The 17,646-nt window shown below is 38.9% G+C and overlaps 1 protein-coding gene across 11 annotated transcripts in view; it reads left to right on the top strand.

The window, feature by feature from the left end:
* EDEM3 (ER degradation enhancing alpha-mannosidase like protein 3) overlaps positions 1-17,646 on the top strand; it is a 102,491-nt gene that overhangs the window by 63,799 nt on the left and 21,046 nt on the right. For 9 of the 11 annotated variants that reach the window (XM_015073318.3, XM_027074361.2, XM_015073316.3 and 6 more), the window contains one exon: positions 547-4,562. In XM_015073318.3, coding sequence (XP_014928804.2) covers positions 547-950 — 404 coding nt within the window. In that variant the 3' untranslated portion in view covers positions 951-4,562. Of the gene's footprint in view, positions 1-546; positions 4,563-14,546; positions 17,258-17,646 lie in introns of those variants that run through there. The other 2 variants (XR_008293221.1, XM_027074363.2) reach the window with 2 other exon arrangements.

Below are 17,646 nucleotides of genomic sequence, written 5' to 3'. Positions count from 1 at the left end.
ACCACATTAGTACCCTCAAATCATCCAAAATTTTGTATTATTGGCATTGTCATGGCTTACTGCATGGGAATTTCACTTTTCAAAAGAATATTATCTTAAAATATAGTTATGATAAGTGCTGTTTAAAATTTACTCTATTTCATATGTTCTCATGTGCAAGCTTTCCTGAATTGAGATATTTAATAAATTTTAGACCTACAATGCAAATCTATGTACACTTAAATAATAGTATCGTTTAGTGTATTCGTTGGCATATTTACTAATCCCCATTGAAGACTTGTCAGTTACTAGAGTCACTCTTCAGTTTGGAAGAATGTTTATTTTGTAATGGCACATTTTGCAAAATGAATATACAGAAAACATGTGATTACATGATTAAAGGCAGTCTTTTACTCTTCGGTGTTAATGTTCACTGCTCTGCATTAACATGTTTTTCTTTCTTTTTTATTTCTTCATTTTATTGCAACAACCAGTAGGCTGTTAAAAGTGTGATAGTAAATATTTTGAGTAGGAAAGTAGCATGAAGCTTGTTTCTTTCATGTACAGATCCTGAAATGGAAAATGAAGAACAACCATCCTCTGAAAATGATTCTCAGAGTGCTGAACAGATTACATCAAGTTCTCAGGAGGTTGATTTGGTTGATCAAGAGTCTCCTGAGGAAAGTTCTCTAAACTCTCAACCAGAATCATTATCTCCAGCAGATATGGACAATGCTGCAAGTGTTTCTCCTTCTGAACAGATTTCTAACCCCATGGAAAACCATGAGACTACAAGTCTTGATGGTGAATGTACAGATTTCGATAACCAGCTTCAAGAACAATCAGAAACTGAGGAAGATTCCAATCCTAATGTTAGCTGGGATAAAAAGGTCCAGCCTATAGACTCCATATTAGCAGACTGGAATGAAGATATAGAAGCATTTGAAATGATGGAGAAAGATGAACTATGACTCACTAAAGAATCTGGTGGTAGGTATTTAAAAAGAAAAGCCAAACTGTGGTTAACAGACACCCGAATACTAAGCAGGCTCTCTAATGGGAGTCTTTAAGTATGGTGATGAGCAACCACGTTCTGACTGAGATAGTTAACATAGGAATCTGGAGCATGCCGTGTTAGAACTGACCTTGCTTAAAACCGTCCCATCAAAAATGGAAACTCCCAACCCTCCCCCTCTCCCCACCCTGACCCCATGACAGCGTCGCGTGCCACCCTGCAGCACCTCAGGCCAGGAAAAGATTGCTGGCGTTCCTAGGAACCAGATTTCTGCAGTCTTGTCAGATAGACAAGAAACAAATTCGGTTAATAGTGGAGAGGAGAATAGGAATTTGTAGAGCTTTCTAATTAAAGGAAGTTCGGCTTTCTTGGTTTTGGGGTTAGAGACTCTTTGGGGGAAAATACAGATGAGTACTGCGGGCATTCTGGTTATGTTGCCTTCACAAAAACACTCAGAGTGACCTAAGTGATTGTGAAGCAGATGCGTTCATGGTGAAAGCAGCCTTTGCGCATCACTTTCACTTGCTTCATTGTGTAACAAATGATCAAGAGGACTTGATTTTTTTTCTCTCCTCACAATGTCCTTTTCATTTAAACCAAAGGTGAAGCCAGTGTACTTTCTCAGTGAGTTCTCTGCATAAAGGCTAATCGTTGGGACCAGGATAAAAGGTCATATAATATATTGTGGAAATTGGTTACTTAATGCTTCTGAAAAATGGAACAAGGGGGAAACTGTAATGTTGTGATAATGAACTTGCCATTGGGCCTTCCATAGGGAAAGCTGTGACTGACCTGAAATGGCACTTAAAGTTCTGTCCTTGTAGGGCAAATTATAAATCTTTTCCAGTTCATCGCTCTTAGAGGTGATTACCTCTAGCCATCAGCCTTACTCCATCCCATGTTTAGTATGCAATTTGAGCCACAAGGGCCACATCGCCAGTAGCTGAGTACATTTTGTTCCATTTTTCTATCTTAGGGAGCCATGATAAAACTGTGGTAGTAATCTGAAAATCCTAGGGAAACTACTATTTTTCTTCTTTGAAACTATGGTTTCTAAAGTTGCACCTAAGGAGTCTGTCACATTTTCTGTTGAATCATGGTTTTTAAGATGTTTCATTTTTGTTTTGTTTTAACAAATATTCCTTCTGATATGGACTTGAAAATTAGTCTATGGTAACCTGTGTAAAAAACTTACACAGTAGCAACTAACAAATAGCCATATAGCTTAATGAGAATTTCTTTTTCTTTTCTTTTTTTTTCTTTTCTTTTCTTTCTTTTTTTTTTTTTTTTTTTTTTTTTTTTTTTTGGTGGCAGTCTGGTGCTAGCCACATTTAAGTTTTTAAAAATTGTTGTTGATATCCTATAGACAGCCCTGTAGTTGAAATCATGGTTTTATTCATTTTATTTATTTTTTAAAACTTACCTAAATCAGTCTAAAGGAGTATTTGTGAGACTTACTTTTCTTTCTCTTTACCATGACATGACCTAATAGTCTTTTCTGAAAACAGTTTTGAGGTACTAATGAACTTAAACTGTATATGGAGCTGTTAAGAGAACAGCAGTGCTGTACTGTAGTTATGTATATTCATGTACAGTGTGTCTTAGATCCCAGGTAGTCATATTCTTTTGTAAGGGGATGAATAGCTGCTTTCAAAAATTCTGGCTAAATGTAACTGGGTCAATGAGTAATAAAACTAATAGAGAAGACACTTTTGGGGGGGAGAGGGGTGGGGAAGAGTAGTTATAAGACCATTATTGGCCCTTAATTAAACCTGACACTAAAGTGGATATTTTAGTCTTTCTGCATGTGAAATTTGGTGTAAGAAGATAGAACTATAATACATACAGTATATGGAAGGATAGACATAGTGCTTTGTTCCTCTTAATTGCAAAGCTGCCAAAATAGCTGAAGCTTAATTATTTGACTTGCCTTGATTTGTAGGACTGGGGCTTTGAGAAAAGGAGCAGATGTTCCTCTAAGACTCTGATTACAGAAGCCTTATATACATTGGTTTGATGTTGTATTTGTAGCTCAGAGTCATTGTTGTCTAAATCCAACTTTCTAAGTTAGCAAAACAACGTAAAAAAATTTTTTTTCCCCACAAAGATCTCATGGTAACGAGAACCAGCTTACTCTCCCTTCCTTTGGCCATTAGGGGGAGTTGTTGCCATTCATTGATGTCTAGAAGCAAATTGTTCACTTTTTTAGAAAAGTGAATCCTTAAAAAAAAAAAGAAAAAAATTTAAGAAATTATACTTTATACCCAGAAAGAATCATATTTGATTTTTCCCTAGTTAAGAAGGTATAATGTTCAGCTTCAAAACTCCCAGCATTATCATTATTCATTATTATTATTATTATTATTATTCAATGTACTGCCATGAAGTTGTTTTTGAGTTCATTAAAAAATTCCAACAGCATTAGGTTTTTGTTTTTTTTTTAATGTTTTGTTTTTTAAATACCTTTGATAGACGTTTTATTTACTTCCTAAATATTCGGGGGATTCTATGAGACCCTGAATTTTAGAAACATCTGGTCTACCTCAGTTAAATGTTGACTGCATAGAAATAGAGATGAAGTGATTGCCACAGCCATAAAATTGTTTGAATAAGAAAGATTTATACAATGTTTACAAACCTGGAATCAAGTAAGGAATTTATCTGAAAGTGAAAAGTTAGATATTAGAGCAAGTGTTTAATTCAGGTATTTTCAAGTTTTAAAACTTAACTTGTTTACCTACTAAAAATAGCTATAGTTTTTCTGCTTATGAAAGTCCATTGAAATGATAATACCCTAATTTGCAATAATTTTCCCATAAAGTTTTAGGTATGAAAGAATTGTAATTTACTGGATATGTTTAGGATGGGATATTTTGTTGGCAGGTTTTTTTTTTTTTTTTAACATTTAATAGGCTTCCAACAAGAATACAGTTGTTTCAAGAACAAATTATTTTTTGACATTATACTTTTCCCTTTTTCTTCACAGTATTAGTAAAATGATAAATTGTGCACTCTCTGGTTTTAGTTTCTAATATGCTTATGCTTTTGAGAATTTTTTAAAAATTCAAGTTATCATCATAGCCCTTTTTACAATAAAACCAGCATTTGTTCTCTCACCAGACCCCATGTCAGATTCATTATAAAGGAAGCTCAGCATAAGTAATTCAAATCGTGCTTATAATTTTGGAGGTGGGGGGGGGCTGATTTAGTAAATATTCCAACCGGTCGTTTTATGCACAAGGCTTCAGTCAGAACATAGAAAAAAAAAAAACATTCTGTGAATGAAATATTGTATGTTCAGATTTTATAAAAGACATTTTTAAAAGCCCAATTTACAGCCGTATATTTTCTTATGATGTAATTTATGAAAAAGATGTCTGTACTAACAGGTGCTGTAACACTACTGTTGTTGGATTTTATTGTTTGGTGATAAATGTATACAATATTTCTAAGGGAAACTATGTACTGTGATGTAAAAGTCTGGGCAAAATGTATATAATCCTTGTATATAATTGTGTATTTGATTATAATTACTGATTGTAAAGATTTAATAAAATATGTAAATATTCTGGTCTAGTTTTAATTTGGATTTTTAGCATCACTTTGCCTATCTTAAAAAATTTTTTTTAATGTTTTATTTATTTTTGAGAGAGCGAGCAAGCGAGGAAACAGGTGAGGGGCAGAGAGAAAGGGAGATACAGAATCCGAGGCAGGCTCCATTCTCTGAGCTGTTAGCACAGAGTCTGACGCAGGGCTCGAACCCACAAGCCGTGAGATCCTGACCTGAGCTGAAGTCGGACGCTTAACTGACCGAGCCACCCAGGTGTTCCATGCCTATCTTTATACTTTGGTATCTTTTTAAAAATTTTTTTCATCACTCTGTCTGCCCTTTAATTTTCACTTTACCCCTGGGGGACTGAATCTGGGAACAGGTTAAGGTATAGAAACAAACCCTGAAGAGCTCCACAACTCAAATAGTGCCAAGGACCCTCAGAGCAGAGTTAGAGTTAGTAATTCACAGTGTCAATACTGGTTACATGTTTATGTTTTGAGTTTACTTATATTGAATAAAGTCAGTTCTTTTGACATTGTCATTTAAAGTAACCCCGAGCCTCTCCTGTTAATTCCAGTGAGGCCATTTCCTTTTAGCAGCCACTTTCAGATATGGTGATACTGTCCTCTTCATCTGTACTGTTCCTGGAGTTTCTGAGCACAGACATCTTGAAAGACCTAATAATAGTCGCTAGTATCAATGGGTAATTGCTTTCTTTAAAGACGACCAAGTTGAGACTTAAAGTTCTAAGCATCTTACTCAAAGTTCCGCATTTGGTGGCTGGGCAATGGGATGGGAGCCCTGGTCTGTTTCCCGTGCCCATGGTCCTTTCCGTGTACCTTCTCCCTTTCTCTGTCTTTACTCCTTCTCCCACCCCATTCCAGTTTCTGCTCCCCTTTTGCTCAGCCACTACCTTCCCAGCTGACCACTTTCTCCTCATTGGGGATTGAAGTGTAGAAATGGTAGCATCTATTCTCAGGTTCTTTGGACATTAAATCTCATCTCAGCCTGCCTCCATTCCCCTAGGACAATGCACCACTATTTCAGGAATAGTTTAAAGGATCCAACAGCATCTCTTCGAAGATTTCAACAGGGAGGTTGCCTTTCTTTCCTGGGTAAGGCAAACTTAAGAGTTCTTTCTACTAAGGGGAGCTAAGTAATGTAAGGGTTGAGAATGGTACGTGTCAGCATCGACCTGCTAGTCAAGTTTCTAATTTCCAAAGCCTTGCTCTTGATTGACTCTAATAAGCCTGGTGGTCTGTAGTGTTCCTCTTCAGTGAAGTAGTAAATGGGAGGCCAGTGATGACCCTTGGGGAGGGATCCTCTTAATTCATAAAAGACTTCACTCATCATTCCAGATGACAGAGAAATGCTTAAGTCAGTGGCAAGATGAAGTATAATGCTAAATGAAGAAAAATCTAGAACTGTATGTAAAGTATTAACTCTATTGTATATGTGGAGACTCTTTATTCAACGAAGACTTAGCACCTCCTGTGTGCTAGACATTATATGGGGCCTGGGAATGTGAACAATGCATAGTAAAGAAGATAGGAAATAAAATAGTTAAATAAATATGAAAATGAGTTTATGAAGCAAAAGAACTTCCGGTGAGAGGATAGTGATGGAAATCAGCACGATGTAGAATTCTCTTTTAAACAAAATATCAATTACGGTTATCTGTGGATTGTGGGCAATTTCTGTTTCCTTATCTATAACTGTCTCTGTTTTAATAAGTTTCCAAAACAAGCATTATGACTTTAAAAATAAAAACAGTCTAGGTCAGTTAAAGGATGAAAGGGAGAAAGAAAAATATCACACCAGAACCCCTACCATCCTGTGGCTCTGCACAGTTCAAGTCCCTGACGTGCTAGACAGCTCTCACGGACAGAAGCCGTGAAGGAGAGCAGAATACGCCACCCCAAAATACGCCACTTTGGCAAATTGATTATTGTGAATTAAAGTCACTTAAGAAACAGCCAATGCAAAAACCGGACACTCTGACCTTCCTTTGTCCCCCTGAAAAGAGGAAATAAATCTCCCATGGGAAAGGTACCCTCCCTGAACCAGGAGGATAGAAGGCATCCTTATCACCAGAGATAGGGAAGTTAGGGCTGAGAGGGTTGTCTGAATAAACCTTGTTACTTGCTACACCGGATCCAAACCCTTTTGTCATGCCAATTCTTTACGTTTTTATGACTTCCTTCCCTAAAAGGTATAAAAAGCTGCCTGCTCTCGTCATTTCTTTGAGTCTCATATTTTTATGGGCTCCCATACATACAAAATTAAATTTGATTTTCTCTTGTTAATCTGTCTTATGTCAATTTAATTATTAGACCAGCCAAAGAACCTAAAAGGGATGAAGGGAAAAGCTTCTCTCCTCTACAGCAGCATATAGCTGGGATTCAAAAGTTTCTCAGGAAGAGTATGTGGAAGGAATAGGAAAAAGAAGGGGATCTAAAACAGCCCTGAGATTGCTGGCATGGCATTTAAGGCATAGGAGGAAGGTCTTGTATAAAACGGAATGAAAAAGGGCAGGTGGAGAGGGAGGAGGAAAATGAGGACAGAACAGTGTTACAAAAACCAGAAGGAAAGATTATTTCAGGGAAGAAAGCTGGCAAATAATCTAGCCCAAAGAGCTGGTGCGAGCAAACTCGCTACATAAGAATGTAGGTTCAGTGTGGCTCTATCATCTAATGTTTGAGAAAAGCCAGAAAAGTAGGTGAAATTCCACCTTATGTTCAGGTTGTTCAGGTTGAAACAGATGTGACAACAAAGTCCTCCAGTTTGCAACCGCTGAGCTGGCAGATCCTGAACCTCCAAATGTCTGGGCTCCTCCATTTTCAAGGCACCATTCACCAGTCTCCTGTTCTAGATTTATTATGTGCCCCAGAGGCCTCCTCAACTCTTGAGATTTTCTGGTTTAGTATCCCAAATGGTGATTATGCGGCTTTCCAAATGGAGATTACTGGTTTAATGAGGCAGGTCGATGGGGGAAAAAGTCTCACCCATTCACCTTCCTACAATTCTAATGTCAATCATTGACACCTTCTTTGACCTGAGGCAATGAAAGTTCCTCTCCTGAACCCCATTCAGATTTCCACTCCATCAACTGGTATGGCCAGACTGCTGACAGCTTGACCCCAACTTCCTTCTAGGGCTTCCCTGACTCCCACCCAGGATACATCTATCTGTAAGCCTCTGCTCAGCCCTACAGTGATTCCTTTAAATTCCCGTAATAATCTAAGAGGGCTAGTCCAGTCGGCTCTCCATTCGTAGGCAGTATGATGACTAATGCCTTCTTCATAGACCAGATAATAAAAAGAGCTGCCACTTTTTGAATCCTCACGAGGCATGAACAAACACTGGGCGTGCTATATTGGTGAGTCCTTACCCTTATAACAACCTTATGACATGTCCATAATTTCATAGGTCAGGAAAAATAAGATTCAGCAAAGTTGAGTGGCTTGCCAACAGGCACAAAGCCAGTTAGATGGATCTGGGATTTGAGTCTCGATTAATCTAAATTTTTTTTTATCTTTATTTATTTTTGAGAGAGAGCGAGAGCACAAGCAGGGGAGGGGCAGAGAGAGAGGGAGACAAGGGATCTGAAGCAGTCCAAGCTGTCAGCATGGAGCCTGATACAGGGCTCAAACTCACAAACTCTGAGATCATGACCGGAGCCGAAGTCAGACACTGAACCAACTGAGCCACCCAGGTGCCCTGAGTCTAGATTAATCTAAATCAGACTACAACACAGGGTGTCTTTCCTAACTATGCACAGTGATCCATTTGAACCAAGGGTTATTATGGCTGCTAAACAAGGTAGAATCAGAGATCCTTATAAACAGTGTTCTACTGCTAACCAGCTAGCCACAGAAGGGATCTGGGAATTGAAGGTACTTTGCATTTACCAAAGGGGTAGGAACAGGAGAAAGGACTGCTTTCACATTCAAGCTTATGGCCTCTGAGACAAAGGATATTTACTTTATTGGAAACCCTTCAAAAGACAGGGGAGGTAGGTCTCCCTCTTTCCAAGGCAACTACCGGTTTCTCAGATCTTTGGCTGAAATATATTATCATCTCCAGCCAGAATGGCCAGACTTAGGAGACATCTATAAGCCATACAAGAGTGGGTTTACCAGCTCATCAGGGGACTGGGAGCCCCTGAAGAAAACAGAAAAGTTTCTCCTACTCATCTTTTCCTCACCTCTACCAGTACCTGGCTCTTGGAAGGCACTGACTGAACATTTCTGGAGTAAACGGAATGAAATACCTGGTTGTGAACAAATGGACAGATGAAAGAGCTATGATTTGCAACCACTGAGAAATGTAAAAAAAAAAAAAGAAAAAGAAAAAAGAAAAAAAAAAGTGACGTACCAGCTTTGAAGACAGTTGTATGAAGAAATCCCAAACTATTTTTGTTGCTGTTGGAAGTAGACATTGTAGGGAACACAACTCATGTAGTGAGCTCAGCGATTTAGAGCCAAAAGAATTCTGTTTCTATACATCATGGATTCTCCTCATTGGACAGAAAACAGAAACCAGAGGTGGGAAGTGACCTGACCAAGGTCACACATACCCAGGACTGATTAAGTCTTCAGGTTCTGGTGCAACTGTTTTCAAAGTCATTCTCCGTGCTTCACAGCCTCGGTACCTTCATTCCTTTGCAAGTTAACATTCAGCCAGTGAGATAATTACTAACTTCAGAGCTGCCTCTGAGGTGCCTTTGGAAAACTCCAGGGCTCCACTGAACACAGTTGAAAAACTACTGACTTAGATAATTTATTGCTCGTTATTTAAACTTTGAGCACGTTCAAGCAAAAACGTCTTTTAATTCCCAGAAAACTGGCTATTCTCATTGCCAGCATTTATTCTTCTCTTCCTTTCCTGATGAATAAACCAATTAATGAAAGAATACGCTGTGTACTTTCTTTTGTTCTGTTATTCATCTGAATTAGTGTGTGTGGGCAAAGCTCAAAGATACAGATCTTTTTGCCTGGTGGGCCCTCTTGTGGGTCTTAAACCCAAGAGTTCCCAAGCTTTCTTTGTGGTGATGGCAGAAATGGTTCTCTTTAGACACAAACCATTGAACTGAAAGTTCTAAAATTGAAATTCTGGGTAAGATACAGAACCACAAGGATAAACAACCTGTTTGTATTTGTATTGGTAAAGCAATAATGGACAATTCCAGTCTCATGAACGTCTGGAGATGTCTCATGATTAGCCAGTATTTCTAAACCTCTGTAAAATTCTCTAATAGCTGATAGTAATAATGGTCACATAGTGGATGTTTACCATATGCATAGCACTTATAAAGCTATATGAAACAGGCATCATTATCATTCCCATTTTATGGAAGAGAAAACTGAAGCCTAGCAGTTGGGGTTTTAACTCAGACTTTGGCTAAATAAAGCAGGGTGGTGGGGAGAATTCTTTGGAGGGTTCTAGTTGTGGCAACAAGGGGATCTGGGGGAGGGAAGATTTTCTCAATGTGGGAAATCTGAAGACTGAGCCAGACTGCTGAGATTAGAATCCTAGCTCTACCCCTTACTCTGTGTGACCTTGACCCGGGTCTCTCAGTTTCCTCATCTGTAAAGCAATATTATTAGAACCTATTGTTCACTATTGCGTAAAGTGCTATGTAAATATGCATTTAAGTCTCCTCCTGTCTGCAACTGCGCTCCCTTCCCCTCCCCAGAGATTGCTGTCCTTGAGCTTCAACTATAAATTCCAACTATATTAATCAATTTTGTGTTATTATTAGTAGGAGTTTTGGCCATGCGATGTGTCCTTGGACTTCTGATGGGTCCAGGTGGAGATGTGGGGAGAATACCCAACAGAAGAAACAGATCTAATCCCTCATTCTCTCAAAAGACAGCAGAAAAGATCCTTTGGAACAATAGAAGCTTTCAAAAGCCGTATTTGGGGAAGAAACAAAGGAGTGGCCTGGATTATTTTTATAGGTTTTGTGCAACAGGAGACCAGAGTAATAAATTAAATCTCACAATGAAACAAAGTACATACAATTGAGCAGGGCACATCCTGGGGACTTTGGCTTTTGTTACTACCCCAAGAACTCCCAGGGGCAGGACAGCCATAAGGGGAATGCTCACTAGCTCTCCAACGCAGTCCCTGAAGCTGCCTCTGAATAACACTGGCAGAAATGATCCTGGAACAGCCCTGGAAGCTGTTACATGAGAGGACCTCCACCACCCAGAATGGGTGCTGGTCTCTGCACAGACACAGAGAAAGAGCCCCTCTGCACAGACACAGAGAAAGAGCCCCTAACTGTCAAAGAGCTGTACTGGAACAGTGATGGAAAGGATTTAAGAAAGAAAGGAAAGGAAGGAAAGGGAAGGAAGGAAGGAAGGAAGGAAGGAAGGAAGGAAGGAAGGAAGACAGGAAGGAAGAAAGGAAGGAAGAAAGAAAAAGAAAAAAAAGTCAAGAAAAAGGCAATTATTCTGATAAAGTACCGACTTTACAAGGACAAAAACCACAAAGCCACTTTCCTGGGAATTCTCACATCACATCTTTCACAGTGTGAAAAAAGCACATTGCACAGCACATCTGCCTGGAAAAAGTAGGGGAAAATATCTCCCTCATGTAGCCTTGGGCTACACAGAGATTTATAGATTCAAGCTGGGACGTCATTTTTCTTTGGTTCTAGAGGGTTGCATCTTTTTAGTTGTTCCCCACCCCCCCCCACACACACAAATTTTCCCTGTCACATATAAGAAACAAAATTCCTTCCTGAAGCCTCTCATTCCCACTACTTGCATTGGAAGGGTCAGATCTTTAATGCAAACCTACTTCCTTGCCCTATGACCTTGGCAAGTTACCTAACTTCTCTGAGACTTGGTTTTCTCCCCCATTGAATATTGGTTTTGTCTACCCAACAGGCTTTCCTCCATTTTCTCTGTTAAGTGGGCCCCACCATGGGATTGACACTCTAGAAATAAAAGCTATCAGATACAATCTTGCTTTGGTAGCCTGTCTGGCAGCCAAGGGGCAAGGTCATACCTTAAATTCTGTGAGTTGGGACTTTGAATTTGAGGCAGGATCACCTGGAATCTGTTCACAAGAGAGTGGGGTCAGCCACTACAGTCTCCAGAGACACAATGACAACATTTGGGGCCAGGGACACTGACAGGTCTATCTATGTTGTGTGTGTGTGTGTGTGTGTGTGTGTGTGTGTTGTGAGGGACTTATTTGTTTCCCACCCCTCATGTTTCTGTGGGGTAGGCCCTCTCTCAGGTAACACCCTGGCTTGCCTCTCCATACATTTGTTACCGGATTGGTGAACTAGAAGCCAATTTGTCTGCGGAAAACATTCTTCCTCGTCTACTTTCTACTGTGTAGTAAAAGGAATCAGCCTATGAGTGAAAAGGGAAACCTGGGTTTTTCTGCTAAGCCAGTTATTGGGCAGGTCAGTCTGCCTAAATCTGTAATGAGGTATTAGCACTCCTATATTAGCCCACAAATTTATCACTTTTTTAAAACTTAAGTTTATTTCAGAAGGAAATTTTATATGAGCATCTTTAATGGAAAAAAAATTATTTGTGACTTTAAGCATGGGATAATCTTTAAATACGTGATTATTAAAAAATAATCATACTTGTGTAACACTTAAAATCATCTTCACATCAGTAGTATATGACTTTTACTTCGAAAAATGCTTTTATTATGCTACTTGCCTCAGTTGTTGTTGTTGTTTTTAATGACAATAGCTGTTCTTGTCCCAAGGTAAGAAATGATCAGTTGCATTGAAATGAGCCTTAAACGATATTTATACAGCTATATCATTTAGTAGGTTTCCATGACAATTATGCAAATTTTACCTTCTCTTTATTACTCTAGCTTTCTAGTAAGTATTGAAATCAGGTAGTGTGAGTCCTCCAACTTTGTTATTGTTGAGATTACCTGAGCTATTCTAGGTCCTTTGCATTTCCCCATAAATTTTAGAATAACTTGTCAATTATTTCAAAATTCTTAGAAGAATCATGGAAAGCAAATGAGATAATGCATAGGGAAACACTTTTGAAAGAATAGCATGATATTTAAGTTATATTTATTATCATTAATGCAACAAAAAGAATCACTCCAGGGGCATGCACCTGTATTTCTACTAAAAGTTAAGAAAAATTCTGAGTCACTTAATTTTCATAGGCTTGCAGATGAGAAAGTTCTTTATCCTCTTCCAAAGTATTCTAAGCTTGTAATTATATGCAATTTCATATTCAACTGATATTAATTAAATGACAATCATGTATATATTGGCACACAAATATGCCTTATCTTATTCAGTTTATTTCTCATAAAAATAGTGCTCTCCAATGTATCAACATGTGACAGTAACTCAACATTTTTCGCACTTAGATTCCACTCTTAAAATTTTATCCTAAGGAAATCATCAGAGACGGCACCCAAACTTAAGTGCAAAATACTTTTTGGAGCCTTATTCATAATAATGAAAAATTGGGAACAACTAAAATAAATACACCTGAAGGATTTGTCAAATAAACTGTGATGCAGAAACGTAATTCAATACTATTTAGTTGCTAAAAACATTTTCAGAGATTGTTTTATCGCATGAGAAAATATACACAATATTGTATAAGAATAAGATTATTGGTTAAGCATCACGGTTATTATTTTGTTGAAAAATATGAATTAGAAAAAAGCTAGAAGGGAATACACCAAAATGTTAATAATGATTATTTCTGGAGTGATACTATTAGAGATGTCTCTTTCTTCGCAGACTTTGCTGGGTTCTAAATTGTTCACAATGAATATGTAATTTTTGCTTTCAGTTTTCCCTTTGGATGCCAGAACACACTCTGAATTGGATTAATCTTCAACTCAGCAAATACTCTTCTCATTGGCCCGTGCACACTCATTATTTACTAATATGTTTATTATGATCAATATATAAACTAGGATTCAGACAAAAGTTAACATCTTAGATATGGATCCTCTCTTAATCCCATTTACCATTTTTCTCTACCCAAAAGAACCACCTTCTCAAATCTCATCATCCCATTGTTTTCTTTTTTAAAAAGTTGTATCTAATTGGTACATAGCCCTAGAAAGCATGTGTTGTTTTTTTTTTATTATTATTGTGGCTTTAATTCTTTTAAGAGGGTAGCGTGCATATGTTACCTTCTAGAAATTTTTTCACTTAATATTGTATTGTTAAGATTCATCCACTGGAGCTCATTTATTTTTATTTTGATGACTATTCAATATTCCATTTTGTGAAGGTATTATTGTTTATTCTGTAGGCTATTTCCAGACATTCTTGTATGTGTCTTCCCAGTGCCCCTTTGGGACAATTTCTCTTGTATATAAACCTAGGAGTAGAAAAGCTTATCATAGGGTATGTGAAAGTCTACCTTTCAAAGATGTTTTTCTAAAGGGTGTTTTTCCAAAGTGGTTGCATCAGTCAATATAAATTCGCATCAGCAGTCTATTAAGAGGTCCTCCTACCGATCTGTATTCTTACCAGCATTTGGTACTGTTGATGTATTGCTTTTATATTTTGGAAAAGAAGAATGTTTCTAAAAACAAGAACAAAACCAAAACTGCCTTGCTCTCCTTTCCCCCAAATTCTGGGAAAGATTTGGGGCACAGGGGGTGGTATATAAAACGATTCCTCCACTAACAGCTTTTCAAAACCTTCTAGTTCTAGAAACCCTGCCCTAGCAATGAAGTGGAAAACAGTGCGGGGGTTGTGAGAAGGTAGAGAAACTGCAAAATTTTGTGTCATGGGGACTCTTTCCAACAGATGATGAAATTATTCTGCAGGTCTGAATTAGAAACCTCTCTCCTACTCTCCACCTCTCTCTCTCCTTCTCTCCCTCTCTCCCTCTCCTGAGATACAAACACTGGATCATTTTTTATTCTCTGTAATATGTTCCCAAGACATTCGCTTTGCAACCCTCCTTGCAAATATCAGAGAACTGACCTGCTTATCAAATGTTTTCCTTTTCTTGACTGCAGAGTGAGAACCCACCCGTTATGCTAAGTGGGGCGACGGCTTCCCTGCACAAGCACTGTAAGGAAAAAGAAACTCAGCACTGTACGAGTTTGAAGGCCTATTCCAATAGTGCACACTGCCTGCCTCTCCTTTCAAATCTGAGCCCTAGTTTCTATCACTTTGCAGTAGTCTGGGAAGTGATACAGAGCGCCAGATGGACATGAGGATGTGTGATGTGCCCATCGATTCTGAGAAAGGTAGGCAGCCTATTTTCAAATACACACACACACACACACACACACACACACACACACACACAAACAGGATAAGCTTGAGGGCCAAACTGCTTTGCAGCCTGGGATGATCATTCAGCCAGAGGGTGACTCCTGGAGGTGGAGCTCCAGGGCAATTTCACAAGGTAAATCAGCCAGCCATGAGACCAATTTTCCCAGTTCAGTTTAGCAAGGTGCTCTCAGTGCTCTAGGGAAAGTAGGGGAGTCAGGGAGGCAGTTAACATGCCACCTTATTTTAGATAGAAATAGAGTAGCTTCAAAATAGTCTATTTAACATATTTGGTTCCACAATTAATTTGCTTATGAAAAAGTTTCCTCTATTTTAAAGAAGGTTTAGAAATCATTGCTAGTGTTTAGACCTTGAGGTCTAAAGGAAACAGAGATATAGATTTGAAATTCACTTTGGAGCAGCAGAATTGCATGGAATGAGGTTAGATGTAGATTCCATGTTGCAGAAGGCAGGTCCATGTGATTTCAAAACCAACCAAGCACAAAACAAGGCTGGAACACTTTGATAAACATTAAGGAGGGAAACCCAAGACTCTTACTCCAATATGAGGAAGATTAATGAGGGGGAGGAAACAGTGCCAATTTTACTCACCATTGTTATTTTCGTGCCTGGTACAGTGCCTGAAAAATATCGGTGTTGAAAATATTTGATAGAGGAAGAAAAAGAAAGATGGAGGCAAGCATATCATGTGGGCAGGGCCAAGGTCCCTTTACAAAATAGTTTTAAGACTTTTCTAAAAAATAAACATGCACAAACACACATGAACACACACACACACACACACATACACACACACACACACACAAAGAACCTCTTATTTTTTCACCAGAGGGCACAATGAAGAAAGATCCAGAATAATAGCAAACATTTACTTCCTCTAGAGAAAAAAGCCCAACAACATATCTGTGACACATCCCATTTTAAACAGCATTGGTTCTTTGAACCTTCTAGGAAAAATTGGTGGTGAAGTGAACCTCTAAGAGTTGAATGAGCTCGCCTGCTATCTAGAGCTGTCAATGGAGAAATTACATTTTTAACAGCAAGTGCCAAAAATGATTTGGGCTTAGCAGTAATTGATTCTAAGCCATTCGATCTGGAGGTAGAGAAGTAAAAGCTCTACATTTGGTCCCTGACCATCATCTGAAATCACCAGTGCATAGGAGGGCACTTTCCTTTCTGTTCACAACAGCAGGAATGGCTGAGTAGGTGGAATGCAGGCATTTTTTTTTTTTGCAAGGATCAAAAAGAAGCCATAAGTCAGCACATATTTTAAGCAAAGGACATAAAACATTGCTCTATTTGGCATCCTCTTTGACAAAAAAAGAAAACTGTGTATATTTTCAAGAAACCATGCTTAACTGACTGTAACTCTGAGGCAGTAGAAGATGCTGGTTCATTATAAGGACCAGTTACTGAGCTATTTTGAGGATAAGCAACAAAATCCAAAACTGGGTCTCAATCCACAGAATGAAAGGTTGAGGCAAGCTCAACATAGGGACAAGACCCAGTCTTATTTGCATTCGTGAGAGAATCCCGCACCAGTTGACAGAGAGGCTGTGAAGGCTCCATGGGCCTGGAATCGGGCAGAGTGGCTCTGCAAATTTCAGGTTGGCCCTCACCAGGAAGGGAATAAGCACAGCATTGAGGCAATGTGTTTAGTAAACCGGTAGAGCAATAGTTTGAAGGGAATAAACTATATTCGCAGTGCTTTCCAGTGGGTTTAAATTGATAAGTTGCACTGGACCCTACCAGTCAGAGCAAACCACAAACATGCCTTCAGGGAAAAAAACCTTTATTAGATTATTACAAATTTTTGAGGTTTTAAAATAAATTAAACTAGATGAGAAGACATGACCAAAATCCAATCCGAGAGAAGTGGTCTGCAAAACTGAAGATATTTGTGCTGAGGTAGAGATGCTGAAAAAAGAGAGGTGTCAGTCTGGATTTGAGCTCCCGTGGTCACACTCAGCCAGTTCATGCCTGGTTGATTATGTCCCCAAATCTTACCTCATTCATGGTTGTATCTGCCAAACCCTGGGCCTTCCACAAAGATGTGAGTCTTTTGGATGCAGCAGTAAGTTTATATAAGATTTGAAGCCAATAAATTCTAAAGTTGACCCCTTCCAGATTCTATTAATACATGGTCTCGGCAGCTTAGCCAAAGTTTGTGTTCTTGCTAGTTCCCCGGCCTTGACAAGCCAGGAACATGTGGGTATGGCTTGCATCCACCCAAACATGGAACAGATATAACTCCTCGTTCACTATTTATGAGTCCCTAGTCTGTGCCAGGCACTTTGTCGGTCCTGGGGGACAACGATGAGTAAAGTCAAGTCCCAACCTCCTTGAAGCCCCCCTTCTAGTTTTAGTCAACAATTCACTGATGGAGATTAGAGAAGAGCAGTGCATTTCTTGAGGGACCAGGCATAGTTTTCAAACACCCAGAGATCAGGTTTTTAAAAAGTCACTAGGAAGATTAGACCTTCTCTTTCCGCATCTTTTCTTCACCATTCAATCCACTAGTTCAGTTGTGGATACAAGCCGCAGCACAGCTATAACAAGGGTAAAGAGGAAGGGCACATTATTTACCTGACCCCAAATCTTCATCTTAAGAGCCATAAGTAGAGAATTTACTATTTATTTTTTGAGGGGGGAGAGATAGAGAGCGAAAGCAAGAGCGAGAGAGAGAATCCCAAGCAGGCTCCATGGTGTCAGCGCAGAGCCTGGTCCATCTCAGGAACCGTGAGATCGTGACCTGAGCTGAGAGTCAGATGCTCAACCGACTGAGCCACCTGGGCGCTCCAGAGATGAATTCATCATAAT

The sequence above is a fragment of the Acinonyx jubatus genome, chromosome E4 (assembly GCF_027475565.1).
Source record: "Acinonyx jubatus isolate Ajub_Pintada_27869175 chromosome E4, VMU_Ajub_asm_v1.0, whole genome shotgun sequence".
Lineage (NCBI taxonomy): Eukaryota > Metazoa > Chordata > Mammalia > Carnivora > Felidae > Acinonyx > Acinonyx jubatus.
This window is presented reverse-complemented; position numbering and strand designations above follow the sequence as displayed.